This window comes from Emydura macquarii, unplaced genomic scaffold, assembly GCF_026122565.2.
Source record: "Emydura macquarii macquarii isolate MOO-44397 ecotype Brisbane River unplaced genomic scaffold, CSIRO-AGI_Emac_v2 contig_2065, whole genome shotgun sequence".
Taxonomy (NCBI): domain Eukaryota; kingdom Metazoa; phylum Chordata; order Testudines; family Chelidae; genus Emydura; species Emydura macquarii.
Window position 1 is genome coordinate 313,698 of NW_027132202.1, and position 18,110 is coordinate 331,807.

Sequence of the window (18,110 nt, forward strand, 5' to 3'; positions counted from 1 at the left end):
AAAAGTGGACAGAAAACTAAATGTAGCCTCCGCAGTGCTGATTAGAGGGGAATAATGTTACCATCTCACTGCTCACCCACCTTTCCAAATTGTCGAAACTAGAAAATATTTACCGTGTTACTTGTAATCTCGTGTGTAAACCCCTTGCTGGGTGTCTCTCCCTTCACAGGAATATAATCATTTCAGATGGACATTGGCGAATCGACCACCTCATGGAGGCTTTCAACCTTACCTCCTCCGGCCCACCAAGGTTCATCCTAAATGGCATTCCTGGGCTGGAAGCTGCCCACATCTGGATTTCCATCCCTTTTTCTACATTCTACATCATCAGCCTGTTGGGAAATTGCATGCTTCTGTTTGTTGTCGCCAAAGAGAAGACCCTGCACAAGCCCATGTACCTGCTGCTCTGCATGTTGGCGCTCACAGACATTGGCATGTCTTCCTGTGTCATGCCAAAGGCACTGTGCATATTTTGGTTCGGTTTTAAAGGCATCACCATGGATGGTTGCATCACCCAGATTTTCTTCATTAACATGCTTTTTCTTATGCACTCAGCCATCCTTGTGACAATGGGCTTCGATCGCTATGTTGCCATATGTAACCCTCTAAGATACGCCACCATCCTCACCAACACAGAAATAGCTAAGCTAGGGCTCGTGTGTTTGATACGAGCTGTTCTCTTTATTCTGCCATTGCCCCTGCTACTGCGGAGGCTGCCATTCTGCTCCAACCGTGTTATCGCCCACACGTACTGCGAGCACATCGCTGTGGTGAAGATGTCATGTGGGGATACCAGAATCAACCGGACATACAGCCTGGTGATAACATTTTTGTTCAGTGGGTTAGACCTGACACTCATTGGCCTGTCTTACGGGCTGATCATCAAGGCTGTCCTCAGGATCAACTCCAAGAAAGCCCACCAGAAAGCCCTCAACACCTGCACAGCCCACATCTCTGTGATGCTGGTGAATGGTAGCCTAAACCTTTTCTCCGTCCTGACACACAGGTTTGGTCAGGGCATCCCTGCCCAAGTTCACATCCTCTTGGCCAACCTCTATCTCCTTGTGCCCCCCGTGCTCAACCCCATCATTTATGGGGTCAAAACCAAAGAGCTTCGTGACAAAATGGGAAAATACACCTGCAGAATGTGATTCCCCTGGGGCCACTGACTTTAAACCTGTGTGACAAGAGGGGGAAAGGATGTGTCCTTGTTAATCAAGGGTGCTTTGTCCCAAATTCGTTGAACTCAGCTTTGAGGAATATCCCAGTGTCAGAAGTTCCTTACACCTGATGTCTTATCCCTCCATCACCAAGCACTGCCCTCTCCATTGCTAAGTTCCATCTCTCTAACCATCACCTGATCTCTTTCAGAATCACCTGTCGTCCCCCAGTTCCACATACCCTGTCACTCGGCCTTTCTGTGACTTCCCGACCACCTGTGCTGATGATTTCTTATATGCTCTCAGACCTATTTTCCATCACTATGTATATTGATTCTCACCATTCGTCATCTTCTCCATCTTTGACTCTTTTGCCCCTCTCCGCCATCACAAGGTCCCCAGCTCTGCCATCCACCAGGCCCCAACAATGTCTTTCAGTCCTGAGTCTTCCCAAATCCATCTCTCTGAATTCTTAACTAGCAGACAATGGCGTTTGCCCCTCTACTTCGTCCCCCACAAAGCCATGAAACCAGTCCTCCATTATCAGTTTATTTTGGGACAAACATTGCACACAGACTGGAGACAAAATAAACAAAAAGTCCATTCCATAGAAAAATCCCAGATGCAAAGATGAAGGATGGACGAATGCCAGGTACTGCTACAGACTAGGGACTGTCATAGAGTCAGGACAGAGGGCCTCAAAAGGGCACAGCAGGGCCAGAGTGTGAGCCCTAGAAGGCCAAAAAACACTTTTCCCTGCACGCAGGGGAGAGATGATTGCAGGGCAATAAGAGACACCTGGACTCAATGAAGGGTTAGTACTGGCGGACTAAAACCCTGCCTTTCCTAAAGGGAAAGAGAGAAGCACAGGAGAAGGAAGCTGCCAGAAGGCTGGTAGCAGCTGGGGGAGAAGCTTCCCCTGCCCCACAGGCCAGGAGACAGGGCTTCTCTGCAGCTAGAGAAGGAGAAAAACCCCGGCCCCAGCCAGCAGAAGGAAGCTAGAGCAAGGTAGCTCCAAGGGCAGACAGGGTTACTGGGGACTCCTTGGCCCACTACAAGGGGTTGAAGTGTGAGACCCACTAGGGAGGAGCTGGCTGTTTGCCACCTGTGGTGTCAGGAGTGGGATCTATCATGAAGTGTACTTAAACCAGGGCAGTCTTAACCCACCCCACTCCCAAAATGGATGAGGTTGTACAAGCCCTGGTGTAAGCCACAACTGCCCAGCAGGAAGCTACCCGGGTCCAGGCAGTGGCCCAGCAAGAAGCTGTATGGTTACAGCAGGAGACCAACCACTTGCTGATGAGCCAGGCTGCCCAGGACCGAGCCCTACTTCAGGAGGTGGTAGGGCAGTTGAAAGTCCTGGTGGAGCGAGGTGGCAGCCAGGATGGGGTGCGGGCCATACGGGCCAGCAACTGCCTACAGAAAATGACATGGGAGTATGATATGGAGGCATATCTTCTGGCCTTTGAGAGGACAGCCCTGCGGGAGGACTGGCCCCGAGATCAGTGGGCCAGCATCCTTGCCCCTTTCCTAGAGGGAGAGGCCCAGAAGGCGTATTATGATATGGTGGCAGAAGCTGCTGTGGACTACCCCCAGCTGAAGGCTGAAATCCTGGCCAGACTGGGAGTGACTACCACCACCCAGGCCCAGAGGTTCCACAAGTGGAGGTACTGGGAGGGCCAAGGACCGAGGTCCCAACTCTTCAACCTGATTCACCCGGCATGGAAATGGCTGTGCCCGGAGGCCCTCAGCACCGAGAAGATGTTGGAGCTCCTGGTGATGGACAGGTTCATGAGGGGGCTGCTGCTAGACCTGCGGGGAGTGGTTAGGCGGACTGACCCCACCTCATATGATGACTTAGTCACCCTTGTTGAGAGACAGTTGGCAGCCAGGGAGATTTCACGGACTGCCAGGGAAGAAGGTCCTCGGAACAAAAGGGGATTCCATGCCCTGGGGGCTCGGATTCCCAAAGCAGCGGGCAAGCCCATGCTGGAGAGCAGGGGGGCTGGAGAGTGTCCGGGGCCTGCAAGGGGGTTTGGGGACCCCAGGAGGGGGGGTTTTGGCCCAAAGTCTGGCAGCCCAACGGATAGGGGGCTGTCTCGACCAGGGTACAGGTGCTACACCTGTGGGGAGCTAGGGCACCTAGCCGCCCAATGCCCAAATGCAGGTTTGTCGGTCCCTACAGCTTGGTCTAGCCAGTGGGGGAGGCAGACACCGTCCAGAGATACACCCGGCCAGTCAAAGTGAACAGCATAGGAACCACTGCTCTAGTGGACTCGGGGAGCGCCATCACTCTGGTAATAGGGAAACTGGTGGGCCAGGACCAGCTGTCCCGGGACAAACGCACTGGAATAACCTGTGTGAACGGTGCGGTTAATTTGTACCTGACCACTCTGGTCCAGATTGGGATTCAGGGGCGGACCACGAGGGTAACGGTTGGCGTCCTCCCAAAACTTCCCTACCCAGTCCTCATAGGCCGGGACTTCCCACGGTTTGGGTCCCTACTTCCCGTGGGAGTCTCCCCGACGGGTAGTGACGCTGAGGTCAGGAGCGTAGACTCAACGGTTATCCACCCAAGTAGCCAGGAGACAGGGCTTCTCTGCAGCTACAGAAGGAGAAAACCCAAGTAGCCAGGAGACAGGGCTTCCCTGCAGCCAGAGGGGCAGAGAAGGAGACAATCTTTGGCCCCAGCCAGCAATGGGAAGCTGGAGCAAGGTAGTTCCAAGGGCAGACAGGGTAACTGGGGACTCCCTGGTCCACTGCAAGGGGTTGAAGTGTGAGACCCACAAGGGAGGAGCTGGCTGTTTGCCACACTAGGTAAATACAGCTGCCTTGTACAGAGCACCTGGCCGCTGGCTGACACTGTGAGACACTGGCACACAGAGCCTAAACCCGGGACTCTGGGATCATTTGTTAGCCAGCTCTGCTAGCCATTAATGGGACAGCTGTACATACGTTCCTCAGTTTATGCGGTCATATCGGTATTTTCTCATCTGAAGTGTTCATACATTTAATGTCTCATGAAATGCCTCAGCGGTGTGAAAAACACATCTAGAGTATTGTTTTCAAGGCTGCAAAGTCACATGAGATTCTCCTTGGGGCTAAATTCAGCACTGTCATGAATGAAAAAAATGCCTTCAGTAAAGTCAGGCACAAGCTCTCAGAGTAAATGCCTCCAGCTGACTCCTGTCTGTGCTGCAGGGATGTGTTCACAGAGGCCCAGGCCAGAAGGCACCACTGTGATCATCTAGTCTGACCTCCGGTATAACGCAGACCAGAGACCTGCCCCCAAGGAATTCCTAGAGCAGAGTTTATAGAGAAACATTCATCCTTGTTTTAGAAATTCTTAGTGATGGAGAATCTGCCATGAACTTGGTAAAGTGCTCCACTGGTTAATTACACTCTCTCTTTAAAAAGTGAAGACATCATTTATAGTCAGAATTTGTCTAACTTCAACCTCCAGACATTGGATGGCAGAAAAGGACCTAATGAAATAGTGAGGAAATAGTGAGGATAGATAGATACATAGACGAGTTACACAGAAAATAAACAAAGATGCAACCTCAGGCTTTCCAGTTCTATGCTAGTCAAATTCCCTTTTCTAGTGCAGGTTCCATTTCTAACGTAAGTTATCTGTGGTCTCTGAAGAGTTTCCCACGTGCCCCCTGTCTTCAAGGGGATTCAGCATTTCCCAGACAGCACCCTGCTTAGCTGCTGCAGAGTGGCATTGTGTGTGACATTTTTGGCATCACCTACACTAGTGAAGGGCTCTGTCACCACCTGCCTTGTAACCTGGGGGGGCCATAACCCTGTGCTGTGATTGCTCACAGCCCTGCACCAGTATCCAGCCCACAAGTATCATGGTCTCACCCTGGCTTCCAGCAGCCAACTTACTCCTTGCAGGGTGATGCCAACAGCCTCTGCAAATCCATCTCCCCGAGTTCTCATCCAAGGGAAGTCCTGAAGGGACGGGAAATCTTCTGGGCTTTCCTCCATTTGCTCCTATGCTGGTGGAGGACACTATTTGAAGGACATTACTGCCCGGGAAGGAGTGGGAGTTTAAAGCAATCCAGCTGCAGGGGCAGGTCCTGAATTCAGGAGAGCTGGGAAAATCCACAAGGGGCGCTCTGGAGCAGCCAGGCTGCCGTCATTCACCGTTTGTAGTTTGAAACATCTGCCAACCCTCCGGCAGGGCACAAGTACCAGGACTGATATTTTAAGTTTGAATTTGATTGTCTGTTCATAGCTTTGTGGCTAATGTGGACCTTCTCCTGCCGGGGATTGTAGCACAGCTTGGATTACATAAAAAAATCTGCTTCTCTAATGAAAACTTTCCTTTGTTATTCGATGTAGAGACCAATGTGTTAATAACAAAAGCTTTGTTTCAATACCTAGCTTTCGGGCTAGTTTTTAAAGGACTTTGAGCCATGGATGCAGTAGAAATCTGGCAACCGTGTGTAGGGCAGAGCTAATAAAAGAGCAGCTGCCCGAGTGGAGCTGGGGGCCGATCAGCAAGGTGGGGCCCTCTGCAGAGGGCCCATCACAGGGAGATGTTGCCAGACAAGATGTTGCCTCGTAGGCTGGCTTTGACTGTGCTAAAGAAAGCATTAAAATAACTTCTCTTCCTCTCTTGAGATTCCCCTGTTTATCATCCCAGGATCACATTGACTCTTTTGGTTACAGGGTTACTCTGGGAGCTCATGTTTAGCTAATTACCTCACACCCCAGACAGGATGGCTGCAGAACAATAGCCTGCTTAATGGCCCATTAAGAGCTTCTCAGGTGCAAGGGATCCAGGGGGAGATGCCAGGGATAGACCTGATGATTCACCAGGACTTGCTCATGTGACTATGGACTCCATTTTGGTTCCTGTGAAATCGCACAGGCAGCATGGCAAGGGCTAAAGGACACAAATGGCAGATGCCTGGCATCCATTTTGTCTTCAATCCTATTCAGCCTTCAGCCACTTATCTACCTCTGGATCAACTCATCTGCAACTGAAGCTCTGAAACAAAGGACTGAGACCCATCCAGGCACTGGATGTACACCAGAGGGATTATACAAGCCTGCAAACTCCACATTTCTTCTAGAAACCTGATATAGATGGACTTTCAAATAATTTGTATGTATCTGATTGCTTTAATCCTTTCGCATTTCTCTTCTAGTTTGTTTCTTTCTTTTTACAATAAACCTTTAGTTTTATTTACTAAGGGATTGGCTGGCAGCATGGTATTTTGGGTAAGATCCAAACTCACATAGATCTGGTACTGTGGCTGACTCTTTGGAGTCAGAAGAAACTTTTTTAGTAAAGAGTATAGAGCTTAAATAACTGGTCTCTTTATTGGACCTAGTGGCTGATTGGAAGCCGGAGACTGAAATGCAGTAAACGGGGCTGTGTGTCTTTGTATATTGGCTTCTTGATAACCACTGTGGAGAACGAGAAGCACAGTTTGTGGCTGGTTGGGAAGTCTGACTTCAGTGTCATCCACCAATGTTGGGAGAATCTGCTCTCTTTTTGCAGCCTGCCCTCTCCTTGGCATTTTCAGGTGGCTACCCTAGGCACAGAATGGTCACATATACAAAAATTAATGGATAGAAACTGGCCAATAGGAAGTTTAGACTTGAAATGAGACTCTTCTTTATAAAGATCAGAGGAGTAAAGTTCTGGAATAGCCTTCCAAGGGGAGCAGTGAGGGCAAAAAGCCTTGCTGGCTTCAAATCTGAGCTTGATAAATGTATGGAGGGGATGGTATGATGGAACAGCCTAGTTTGGGAATTGACTGATCTTTGACTACTGGTGGTAGATATGCCAATAGCCCGTGAAGGGATGTTAGATGTGGGGGGGTTCTGAGTTATTACAGAGAATTCTTTCTTGTGTGTCTGACAGGTGAGTCTTCCCTCATACTCAGAGTTTAACTGATCTCCATATTTGGGGTGGAGAAGGAATTTTCCCACAGGACAGACTGGCAAAGGCTCTGGGGCTTTTTTGCCTTTCTTTGTAGCATGGGACACAGCTCACTTGCTGGTGGATTTTCTGTACCTTAAAGTCTTTAAAGCATGTCCCTTACACATCCCAGGCCTCCCTCCCATGTTCTGGCTGTGCTGTGCTGATGCCGAGGGACAGATGGAAAGCCACCGAGAATCAGAAACCTGCAGTATTTTCAGTGGTTTCTTCTCCGCGGCATCGGCCTCCGTCGGGGGTCACGTCTCCCGCCACTGCACAGTCAAAGCCAGCCTACGAGGCAACATCTTGTTTGGCAACATCTCCCTGTGATGGGCCCTCTGCAGAGGGCCCCACGTTGCTGATCTGCCCCCAGCTCCACTCGGGCAGCTGCTCTTTTATTAGCTCTGCCCTACACACGGTTGCCAGATTTCTACTGCATCCATGGCTCAAAGTCCTTTAAAAACTAGCCCGAAAGCTAGGTATTGAAACAAAGCTTTTGTTATTAACACATTGGTCTCTACATCGAATAACAAAGGAAAGTTTTCATTAGAGAAGCAGATTTTTTTATGTAATCCAAGCTGTGCTACAATCCCCGGCAGGAGAAGGTCCACATTAGCCACAAAGCTATGAACAGACAATCAAATTCAAACTTAAAATATCAGTCCTGGTACTTGTGCCCTGCCGGAGGGTTGGCAGATGTTTCAAACTACAAACGGTGAATGACGGCAGCCTGGCTGCTCCAGAGCGCCCCTTGTGGATTTTCCCAGCTCTCCTGAATTCAGGACCTGCCCCTGCAGCTGGATTGCTTTAAACTCCCACTCCTTCCCGGGCAGTAATGTCCTTCAAATAGTGTCCTCCACCAGCATAGGAGCAAATGGAGGAAAGCCCAGAAGATTTCCCGTCCCTTCAGGACTTCCCTTGGATGAGAACTCGGGGAGATGGATTTGCAGAGGCTGTTGGCATCACCCTGCAAGGAGTAAGTTGGCTGCTGGAAGCCAGGGTGAGACCATGATACTTGTGGGCTGGATACTGGTGCAGGGCTGTGAGCAATCACAGCACAGGGTTATGGCCCCCCCAGGTTACAAGGCAGGTGGTGACAGAGCCCTTCACTAGTGTAGGTGATGCCAAAAATGTCACACACAATGCCACTCTGCAGCAGCTAAGCAGGGTGCTGTCTGGGAAATGCTGAATCCCCTTGAAGACAGGGGGCACGTGGGAAACTCTTCAGAGACCACAGATAACTTACGTTAGAAATCAGACCCTGCACTAGAAAAGGGAATTTGACTAGCATAGAACTGGAAAGCCTGAGGTTGCATCTTTGTTTATTTTCTGTGTAACTCGTCTATGTATCTATCTATCCTCACTATTTCCTCACTATTTCATTAGGTCCTTTTCTGCCATCCAATGTCTGGAGGTTGAAGTTAGACAAATTCTGACTATAAATGATGTCTTCACTCTTTAAAGAGAGAGAGTAATTAACCAGTGGAGCACTTTACCAAGTTCATGGCAGATTCTCCATCACTAAGAATTTCTAAAACAAGGATGAATGTTTCTCTATAAACTCTGCTCTAGGAATTCCTTGGGGGCAGGTCTCTGGTCTGCGTTATACCGGAGGTCAGACTAGATGATCACAGTGGTGCCTTCTGGCCTGGGCCTCTGTGAACACATCCCTGCAGTACATACAAGAGTCAGCTGGAGGCATTTACTCTGCGAGCTTGTGCCTGACTTTACTGAAGGCATTTTTTTCATTCATGACAGTGCTGAATTTAGCCCCAAGGGGAATCTCATGTGACTTTTGAGCCTTGAAAACAATACTCTAGGTGTGTTTTTCACACCGCTGAGGCATCTCGTGAGACATTAAATGTATGAACACTGCAGATGAGAAAAATACCGATACGACGGCATAAACTGATCAATGTATGTACAACTGTCCCATTAATGGCTAGCAGAGCTGGCTAACAAATGATCCCAGAGTCCCGGGTTTAGGCTCTGTGTGCCAGTGGCTCACAGTGTCAGCCAGCGACCAGGTGCTCTGTACAAGGCAGTTGTATTTATCTAGTGTGGCAAACAGCCAGCTCCTCCCTTGTGGGTCTCACGATTCAACCCCTTGCAGTGGGCCAGGGAGTCCCCAGTCACCCTGTCTGCCCTTGGAGCTACCTTGCTCCAGCTTCCCATTGCTGGCTGGGGCCAAAGATTGTCTTCTTCTCTAGCTGCAGAGAAGCCCTGTCTCCTGGCTTGTTGGGCGGGTGAAGCTTCTCCCCCAGCTGCTACCAGCCTTCTGGCAGTGTCCTTCTCCTGTGCTTCTCTCTCTCCCTTTAGGGAAGGCAGGGTTTTAGTCCGCCACGACTAACCCTTCATTGGGTTCAGGTGTCTCTAATTGCCCTGCAATCATCTCTCCCCTGCTTGCAGGAAAAGTGTTTTTTGGCCTTCTAGGGCTCACACTCTGGCCCTGCTGTGCCCTTTTGAGGCCCTCTGTCCTGACTCTATGACAGTCCTTAGTCTGTAGCAGTGCCTGGCATTCTTCCATCCTTCATCTTTGCATCTGGGATTTTTCTATGGAATGGACTTTTTGTTTATTTTGTCTCCAGTCTGTGTGCAATGTTTGTCCCAAAATGAACTGATAATGGAGGGCGGGTTTCATGGCTTTGTGGGGGACGAAGTAGAGGGGCAAACGCCAAGTGTCTGCTAGTTAAGAATTCAGAGAGATGGATTTGGGAAGACTCAGGACTGAAAGACATTGTTGGGGCCTGGTGGATGGCAGAGCTGGGGACCTTGTGATGGCGGAGAGGGGCAAAAGAGTCAAAGATGGAGAAGATGACGAATGGTGAGAATCAATATACATAGTGATGGAAAACAGGTCTTAGAGCATATAAGAAATCATCAACACTGGTGGTCGGGAAGTCACAGAAAGGCCGAGTGACAGGGTATGTGGAACTGGGGGACAACAGGTGATTCTGAAAGAGATCAGGTTATGGTTAGAGAGATGGAACTTAGCAATGGAGAGGGCAGTGCTTGGTGATGGAGGGATAAGACATCAGGTGTGAGGAACTTCTGACACTGGGATATTCCTCAAAGCTGAGTTCAACGAATTTGGGACAAAGCACCCTTGATTAACAAGGACACATCCTTTCCCCCTCTTGTCACACAGGTTTAAAGTCAGTGGCCCCAGGGGATCACATTCTGCAGATGTATTTTCCCATTTTGTCACGAAGCTCTTTGGTTTTGACCCCATAAATGATGGGGTTGAGCACGGGGGGCACAAGGAGATAGAGGTTGGCCAACAGGATGTGAACGTGGGCAGGGATGCCCTGACCAAACCTGTGTGTCAGGACAGAGAAGAGGGTTAGGGTACTATTCACCAGCATCACAGAGATGTGGGCTGTGCAGGTGTTGAGGGCTTTCTGGTGGGCTTTCTTGGAATTGATCCTGAGGACGGCCCTGATGATCAGCCCGTAAGACAGGCCAATGAGTGTCAGGTCTAACCCACTGATCACAAATACTATGACAAGGCCGTACGTCCGGTTGACTCTGGTGTCCCCACACGACATCTTCACCACAGCGATGTGCTCGCAGTATGTGTGGGGGATAATGCAGTTGGCGCAGAATGGCAGCCTTCGCAGTAGCAGGGGAAGGGGCAGAACCAAGAGAACAGCTCGTATCAAACCCACTAGCCCTAGCTTAGCGATTCGTGCATTGGTGAGGATGGTGGTGTATCTCAGAGGGTTACATATGGCGACGTAGCGATCAAAGCCCATTGTCACAAGGATGGCTGAGTGCGTAAGAGAAAGCATGTAAATGAAGAAAATCTGGGTGATGCAACCATCCATGGTGATGCCTTTAAAACCGAACCAAAATATGCACAGTGCCTTTGGCATGACGCAGGAAGACATGCCTATGTCTGTGAGCGCCAACATGCAGAGCAGCAGGTACATGGGCTTGTGCAGGGTCTTCTCTTTGGTGACAACAAACAGAAGCATGCAATTTCCCAACAAGCTGATGATGTAGAATATAGAGAAAGGGATGGAAATCCAGATGTGAGCAGCTTCCAGCCCAGGAATGCCATTTAGGATGAACGTTGGTGAGCCAGAGGAGGTAAGGTTGAAAGCCTCCATGAGGTGTGAATTCGCCAATGTCCATGTGAAATGGTTATATTCCTGTGAAGGGAGACACACCCAGAAAGGGGTTTACACACGAGATTACAAGTAACACAGTAAATATTTTCTAGTTTCAACAATCTGGAAAGGTGGGTGAGCAGTGAGGTGGCAACATTATTCCCCTCTAATCAGCACTGCAAAGGCTACATTTAGTTTTCTGTCCACTTTTGAGGCCTCCACTAAAGGAAGGATGAGGAGAAATTGAAGAGAGTCCAGAGGAGGGCAACAAAATGATTAGGCGGCTAGAGCACATGACTTATGAGGAGAGGCTGAGGGAACTAGGCTTGCTTAGTCTACGAAAAGAAGAATGAGGAGGGATTTGATAGCAGCCTTCAACTACCTGAAAGAGGGTTCCAGGGAGGATGGAGCTAGGCTGTTTTCAGTGGCAGCAGATAAAAGAACTGAGAGGAGTGGTATCAGGTTTCAGTGGGGTGAGTCTAGGTTAGATATTAGGAAAATGTTTTTCACTAGGAGGGCGGTGAAACACTGGAATGGGTTACCTAGGGAGGTGGTGGAATTCCCACCCCTGGAAGTTTTTAATGTGCTGTTTGACAAAGCCCTGGATGGGATGATTTATTTGGGGTTGCTCCTGCTTTGAGCAGGGGCTTGGACAAGACGACCTCCTGAGATCCCTTCTAAACCCAATATTGTATGATTCTATGATTTCCACATGGCATCACATTAGTTAGGCCATAGTCCAGTCCAGGGATGTCCTCAGAGGGAGCTAACCAAGCCCGGTGAATGAGGAGCACGATGGGAGATGATTTTCGATGTCAATAAGTGCAACATAGATGCCTACTAGAGGGAAAAACTTGAATTCCTTCAACACTTAAAAAGGTTTCAATTTAACTGTCTGACATTTGAGGACATTTGAGGACGTTGAGGACATTTGACTAGACGAACCATAGATTTGATCTACAATGAAATTCCTCTTTTGGAAATGAGCCAAGTTTTCCACATAAAAATAAACATTATCATGCCAGGCTGGGACTTTGTGCTCTCTTATGTCCCTTGTTTCTTTTGGTGAGACACATTCTTAAAGACATCTTCCTTTCTCTGAGACAAAAGAAGTACAGTGGTTTTGTTATTCTGCCTTGTTAATTGACAAGTGGAAGTAGAGACACCTGTCTGCAACTCAGCCCCTTATCTTTCTTATGACTGAATATTGATAATGTTTGCACTTGTTAAAAAAAAATTGGGGGATCGTAAAGAATGAGTAGGACGAGTTACTGATTCACAGGGATCTGGACCAGTGGGCAAACTGGGTAGAAACAAACGATACGTGTTCCAAGATAGCTATGAAGAGAACAAAAAAGGTATGTGATACTTACACAATTGGGGACTCTGTTGTGGGAAGCAGTGACACTGAACGTGATTTGGGAGGCATGAAGGGGTAATTAGCTAAACATGAGCTCCCTGAGTGATCCTGTGTCCAAAAGTGTTAACGTCATCTAAGCATGATAAACAGGGGAATCTCATGTAGAGGGAGAGATGTTATTTTACCTCTTTCTTTGGCACTGGTGCAACTGCTGCTGGAATAATTTGCCCAGTTCTGGTGCCCACAATTAAAGATGGATGTTCATATACTGAAGAGGATTCAGAGAATATTCACAAGAATTTTTAAGGATTAGAAACTCTGCCTTAGAGTGATAGCCTCAAAGAGCTCAATCTATTTAGTGTAAGAAAAATGGCTAAGGGGTGACTTGATAACAGTTTGCGAGTCCCCACATAAGGAACAAATATTGAATAATGCGTTTTTCAGGCTAGCTTAGAAAGGTCTAACACCAGCCCATGCCAGGATGTTGAATTTAGACGAATTCTGACTATAAAAAAACCAAGGTTGGATGTTTCTCTATAAGCTCTGCTCTAGGAATTCCTTGGGGGCAGGTCTCTGGCCTGTGCTTTGCAGAAGGTCAGACTAGATGGTCACAATGGTGCCTTCTGGCCTGGGGCTCTGTGAACACATCCCTGCAGCACTTACAGGTGTCAGCTGGAGGCATTTTGTTTGCAAGATGGTGCCTGAGCCTAACAGGAGGCTTTTTTCTTTTACTCATGACAGTGCTGAATTTATTCCCACAGAGAGAGAGTCTCACGTGACTTTGAAACTTTGAAAATGACACTCTGGGTGTGTTCTTCACAGGTGTGAGGCTTCCCGTGAGCCACTGCATAAAAGAACATTTCAGATAAGAAAAATACTGATTATACCATATAAAATCTGCCCCTTGAGAATTGCATGTACAACTGTCCCATTAATGGCTAACAGAGCTGGCTAACAAATGATCCCAGAGACTCCCGGATGAACCGTCTGTGTCCCAGTGGCTCACTGTGTCAGCCAGTGGTCAAGGGCTCATGCACATGGCAGCTGTATTTACCTAGGCACTGACATGACTGTGCACACTTCTCAGCATGCTCATTGTTCCTATGTAGTGGCCCCGAAGTAACACCCAGTGTGTGTGGAAGCAACAAGGGCAGCAGCACAGCACAGGTGCCTTGGCATCTGCTACTCGGGGTGCGACGTTTCTCACCGGAGAGAAACTGCCACATTTGTCCCCCTAGGAAAGGGAGCAGGTGGGACGGGGGCACTTCACCTCTGCAGAGGAAGAGTTTTAGGGAACTTAGCGCGGGTCATAGGCTGTGGGGACCATGGGTGACTGGGAAGCCTGGAGAAGACTCTGGCGCCCAGTGTAGCGTTGGAATCAGAGAAGCCTGGGATGGGGATTATCGATAGGGTCAGATCTGATGGGAGACAAAGATCAATGATTAAAGATGAAATATCAATCAAAAAAACCAAACAAACAAACAAAAAATGAGTAAATGAGTAAACGTTGTGACACCCAGGGTGGAATTCTGGCGCTTGCTAGGGGAAAGAGGCCCTGAGACCTGCCCAGACACACTTGGAGCCAGGAAAGCTGCCAGCACTGGCTTGGGACCAACAATCAGAAGAAAACTAGAATTTCATCCGTGCTGCCCGCCTGTCGTGTACCCCCCATTCCATACCACCACCTTCCCCAGCGCCACCTGCTTGTCCATGTAGAGCCCCCTCCAAGCCCCAACATCTCAGTGCTGCCCGCCTGTCTGTGGCCCTACTCCCAGTCCCCCACAAACACCAACGCTGCCACACAGTAATCCCACTCACCCAGGACCTACCCAAGGTGCCGGACACACCACACAGTGACAACTCGTACAAGTATCTACATAGCCTGGATTAAACACTGTGTCTGGGTGAACTGGGGAAAAGGGAAATGGAAGAGAAACAGCCTGCACAGCTTGTCTGGGGGTGAAGAGAACCCCAGCAGCAACTCAGCATGTGCAGGGAAGAGGAGAGGGACAGACCCGAGGGGAGGGGAGAGAGGACATGGAGACTAAAAGAAGCCAGCACAAGTAACTCTTCCTCAAAACAACACAAAGCTTTAGCGTATTCCTGCCAGTTAGAAACACAACCACAACTTCCTGATGTTGCTTTTCCGTGCTGGCAATTGCTGAAGTTTCCATGAGGCTGCTGTGGGACTGGTCACAGGAGGACGGATGGGCTAGAGAGAGGAATGTGTCTGACACAATCTACTGCAGTGTGTCCACATTGCAGACTCCCGTCTGGTCCCGGAGATTGCAGGAGGGCTAGTTACAGCTCTTTGAGGTCTGAATTAGGCAGAATGTCCATTCCCTAGTCCACCCTCTTCCAGGACTCCGAGCCCCTGTGATCTGAATACTGTACATCCCACCCCCCACACACACTGTGTGTGCCGTGTCTCCCCCAATCAGATTTCCAACACTGTCTGGTTTCCTCTAAGTCGAGAACATGCTTTTATTTTTACTGCATTTTGGTGCTTCTCATCCTCTACAGAACCAGAGACAAAGGGGAACAGAGAGCAGCTCCCGGCCGAAAGAAATTGTCACCCTAATTGTTTTGAGCTTCTAAACTGTGAGTTTAAGATTTCAGCTACTCTCCTGTCAGTTCTTCTCTGGTCCAGTTGAGCTCACACATCCTTAGAGGCCACAGGACGACTCCACGTGAAGGGAGGACTCGAGGATCAAGACCAGTGAAAATCAGGCCTTTTGCTTAAGTCCCTAAATGTGCATTTGTGATTAAATCTGGCCCTGACGGGAGTTTTGACATTGATCTGAAATGGACCAAGATTTCACCCTTACTTTTGAACTTTAGGTTCCCTGCTGTGAAGGTCCTTGCTTTTGGTCCTGCAGCAGCGAGAGCTATTGTGTTAAGGTGCTGAAAGAGTCTGAAGGAAGATCCCAGTTTATGTGGCTTTCTGAGACCCGGCATGAAAGATGGGGATTTCAAAACACAGGGGGCCTTTATTTTGCTCTCAGTGAGCCCAACGTTAATGTGCAGTGAGCCACTGAAAGGGAGAATGTGAGAGCAGAATCTAGGCAGTCTGTAAAGCCCTGAGTGACCCATTCCTGTTCTGAATCTCAGGCATCACAGGTACCCATTGAAGAGGTTCTGGCTACACGTCTTAACCTGGCGGTAAAGTTGCTGAATTGGAAAACTTGAGCGAACAAGAGAAAAAAACCAAAGAGATAAAAAAAAGGGAGATACAGAGACAGACAGAAGGACACAGTAACAGAAAAGGAAATGGTTTTAAAAACAAATATTTGTACAAATTATTTACGATAAAACCCTAATCTCTATCCTGGAGAATTCCTGCCCTGATTGTTCTTGACTTGAACCTTTCTCGAGCCCTTAGCACTAACTTTATTGCAGAAACAGGCAACTCACCGAAACCCAGCGCAGCAGAGAGGAAATCTTCTTACTGTGACCTGAGAATCAGTGCACGAGTCTCACATCTGACACTTGCAGTGCTGGTCAGGGACCTTTATGGTTTTCCCGTACAGTCCCTGCAGACTCTGACGTTGGCCAGGGCCTGGGAACAATTCCCCGGACTACGAGAGCAGCGGGAAGTGCAGAAACCAGACCCTTGAGAATTTCAACCTAAGAGCCTCTCCTGGGACAGAAGAAATGATTCACTGATAACACAGGCGCAGATTCTCAGGCCAAACTGAGTCTTGCAGACTTGTTAGCATTGTCCTGCACTGCTAAAAGAACAGAGAGAAAAGAAGAGCCAAGGCTTAGATGTGTCATTTATCTCTCAGCATTTCTGTGCTGCTGCTCATTGTCATAGAACCTGAGCATCTGCTGTTACTCCCGGATGAGAAGCCCTGTGCTGAATCCCCAAGACCGCGACGTGCACGTATACAGGCTCTTGTGCACCCTTGTTTCAAATGTAGGATTTCCACACTGGGTAACAGTCCCTCCCATCCCATAGCCTTTCTGACAGAGGGCAGCACAGAATGCCCAAACTTAGTCATAAATGCCTCAGCGTGCAACATACCACCATGAGGAAACACTGCTTCCTGAGCCCCCTTCAGAGATCAGTACGTGCCCTCAGAAAGTGACCATGACCCCGGCCTTCCAACAGGTGGGGCAGGTGAGCAGTCTATTGTCCCCAGCCCTCAGGCATGGTGGAGCAGGCTAGGTAGTCTTTAGTCCCCAGCGTTCAAGCAGGGTTGGCAAGCACATGTAGGCTATGGCCCTCGGCCCTCAAACAGGGTGGGACTTTAAAGCAGTCTGTTGCTTTTGACTCTCAAACAGGCAGGGCAGGTGAAGCAGTCTATAGACCCCAGCCTTCCAACATGCAGGGCAAGCAGCAGAGTCTGTAGCTTCTGGGCTTCCAATCGGCAGGGCCAGTCAAGAAGTTTAGAGCCTCCGGCACTCAAGCAGGTGGGGCAGGTCCAATGGTCTATAGCCCCTGGCCTTACAGTCAAGGGTTCCTCTGGTCCATGAGGTTTCATCCACTCTGTTGGGTCCTACACGCCAGGCAGCTCCTCCAGATCAGGTCTGGCTTCAGGGGATTTCTCCCACCCCGCGGGCTCGGCTACCAGCTCCCAGCTACTAGGGGATCCTGCGGCCCTACCCAATCAATAGGGTCCAGCAGCCCTCTCCAGTCACTTGCGCTTGGCAGCTCTCTCCAGTCACTCTAGCCCTGCGGCTCTATCCACTCTCAAAGGCCTGGCAATCCAGGCAGGATTTGTGGGCTCCGCTCGGCATGGCAGTTGCTCCAAACAGTCGCAGGGTCTGGGCCGGGCCTGGGCCAGGCAAAGGCCACAGCCTCAGGGAAAACATGTCTGCCTCCAGCGTTAGCTTCCCCCGACTGAGCTACTGGGCCGGCCTTTTATTTTTCCCTCCATGGCCGTGGCTCTGGCCCTCTGCTTCCGGGTGGCCTGGCCTGCAGGGCCTGGGTCTCTGCATTGGGGGCGTTGTGACCCTTTCTCAGGCCCAGGCTCCGAGGAAGGACACGTCCTTCCCACAACAACCTTTTACAGATCTGAAGACCGTTGTTATGTCCCCACTAGGCCTTCTCGTCGGAAGATTTGACGTGCCTAGGTCCATCAACCTTTTTCTCAGTGGTCAGGTTTTCTAAACCACTTGCCATTTTTTGTTGCTCTTACGTTTGTCCCTCTCCTTCCCAAAGTGTGGAACCCTACTCTGGGCGCAGCACTCTAACTGAGGTCTCACTAGTGCGGAGTATACGTGAACAAGGATCTCCCATGTCCTGTGTACAACACTCCTGTTAATACATACCAGAAGGGCATTTGCCTTTTTCACAACTCCGTCACATGGTTGACTCAAGTTCGCGATCCACTATAACACCCACCCAGATCCCCTTCAGCGGTACTACCCCCAATCAGTTATTCCCCACTTTATAGCTGTACATTTGATTTTTCCTTCCTAAGTTAGCACCGTGCATTTGTCTTTATTGACTTTTATTCTATTGAATTGTTTTGTAAAACAAATCTAAAGTGTTTAAGGAACTTAAGACTAAACACAGTGTTCCTCCT

The 18,110-nt window shown here is 49.2% G+C and overlaps 2 protein-coding genes across 2 annotated transcripts; one reads left to right on the top strand and one right to left on the bottom strand.

The window, feature by feature from the left end:
* Positions 1-212: 212 nt before the first annotated feature.
* LOC137159988 (olfactory receptor 52P1-like) lies at positions 213-1,151 on the top strand. The gene has a single exon (XM_067558451.1). It carries the CDS (start codon positions 213-215, stop codon positions 1,149-1,151), a length of 939 nt encoding a protein of 312 aa, XP_067414552.1.
* A 9,126-nt stretch (positions 1,152-10,277) lies between these two features.
* LOC137159993 (olfactory receptor 52P1-like) lies at positions 10,278-11,216 on the bottom strand. Its single transcript, XM_067558457.1, has one exon. The coding sequence runs from the start codon at positions 11,214-11,216 to the stop codon at positions 10,278-10,280; it is 939 nt and encodes a 312-aa protein (XP_067414558.1).
* Positions 11,217-18,110: the final 6,894 nt, after the last annotated feature.

Bases quoted from the DNA above. Each gene is read 5' to 3' on its own strand.
- LOC137159988 (XM_067558451.1), top strand. From the start codon at position 213: ATGGAGGCTTTCAACCTTACCTCCTCCGGCCCACCAAGGTTCATCCTA.
- LOC137159993 (XM_067558457.1), bottom strand. From the start codon at position 11,216: ATGGAGGCTTTCAACCTTACCTCCTCTGGCTCACCAACGTTCATCCTA.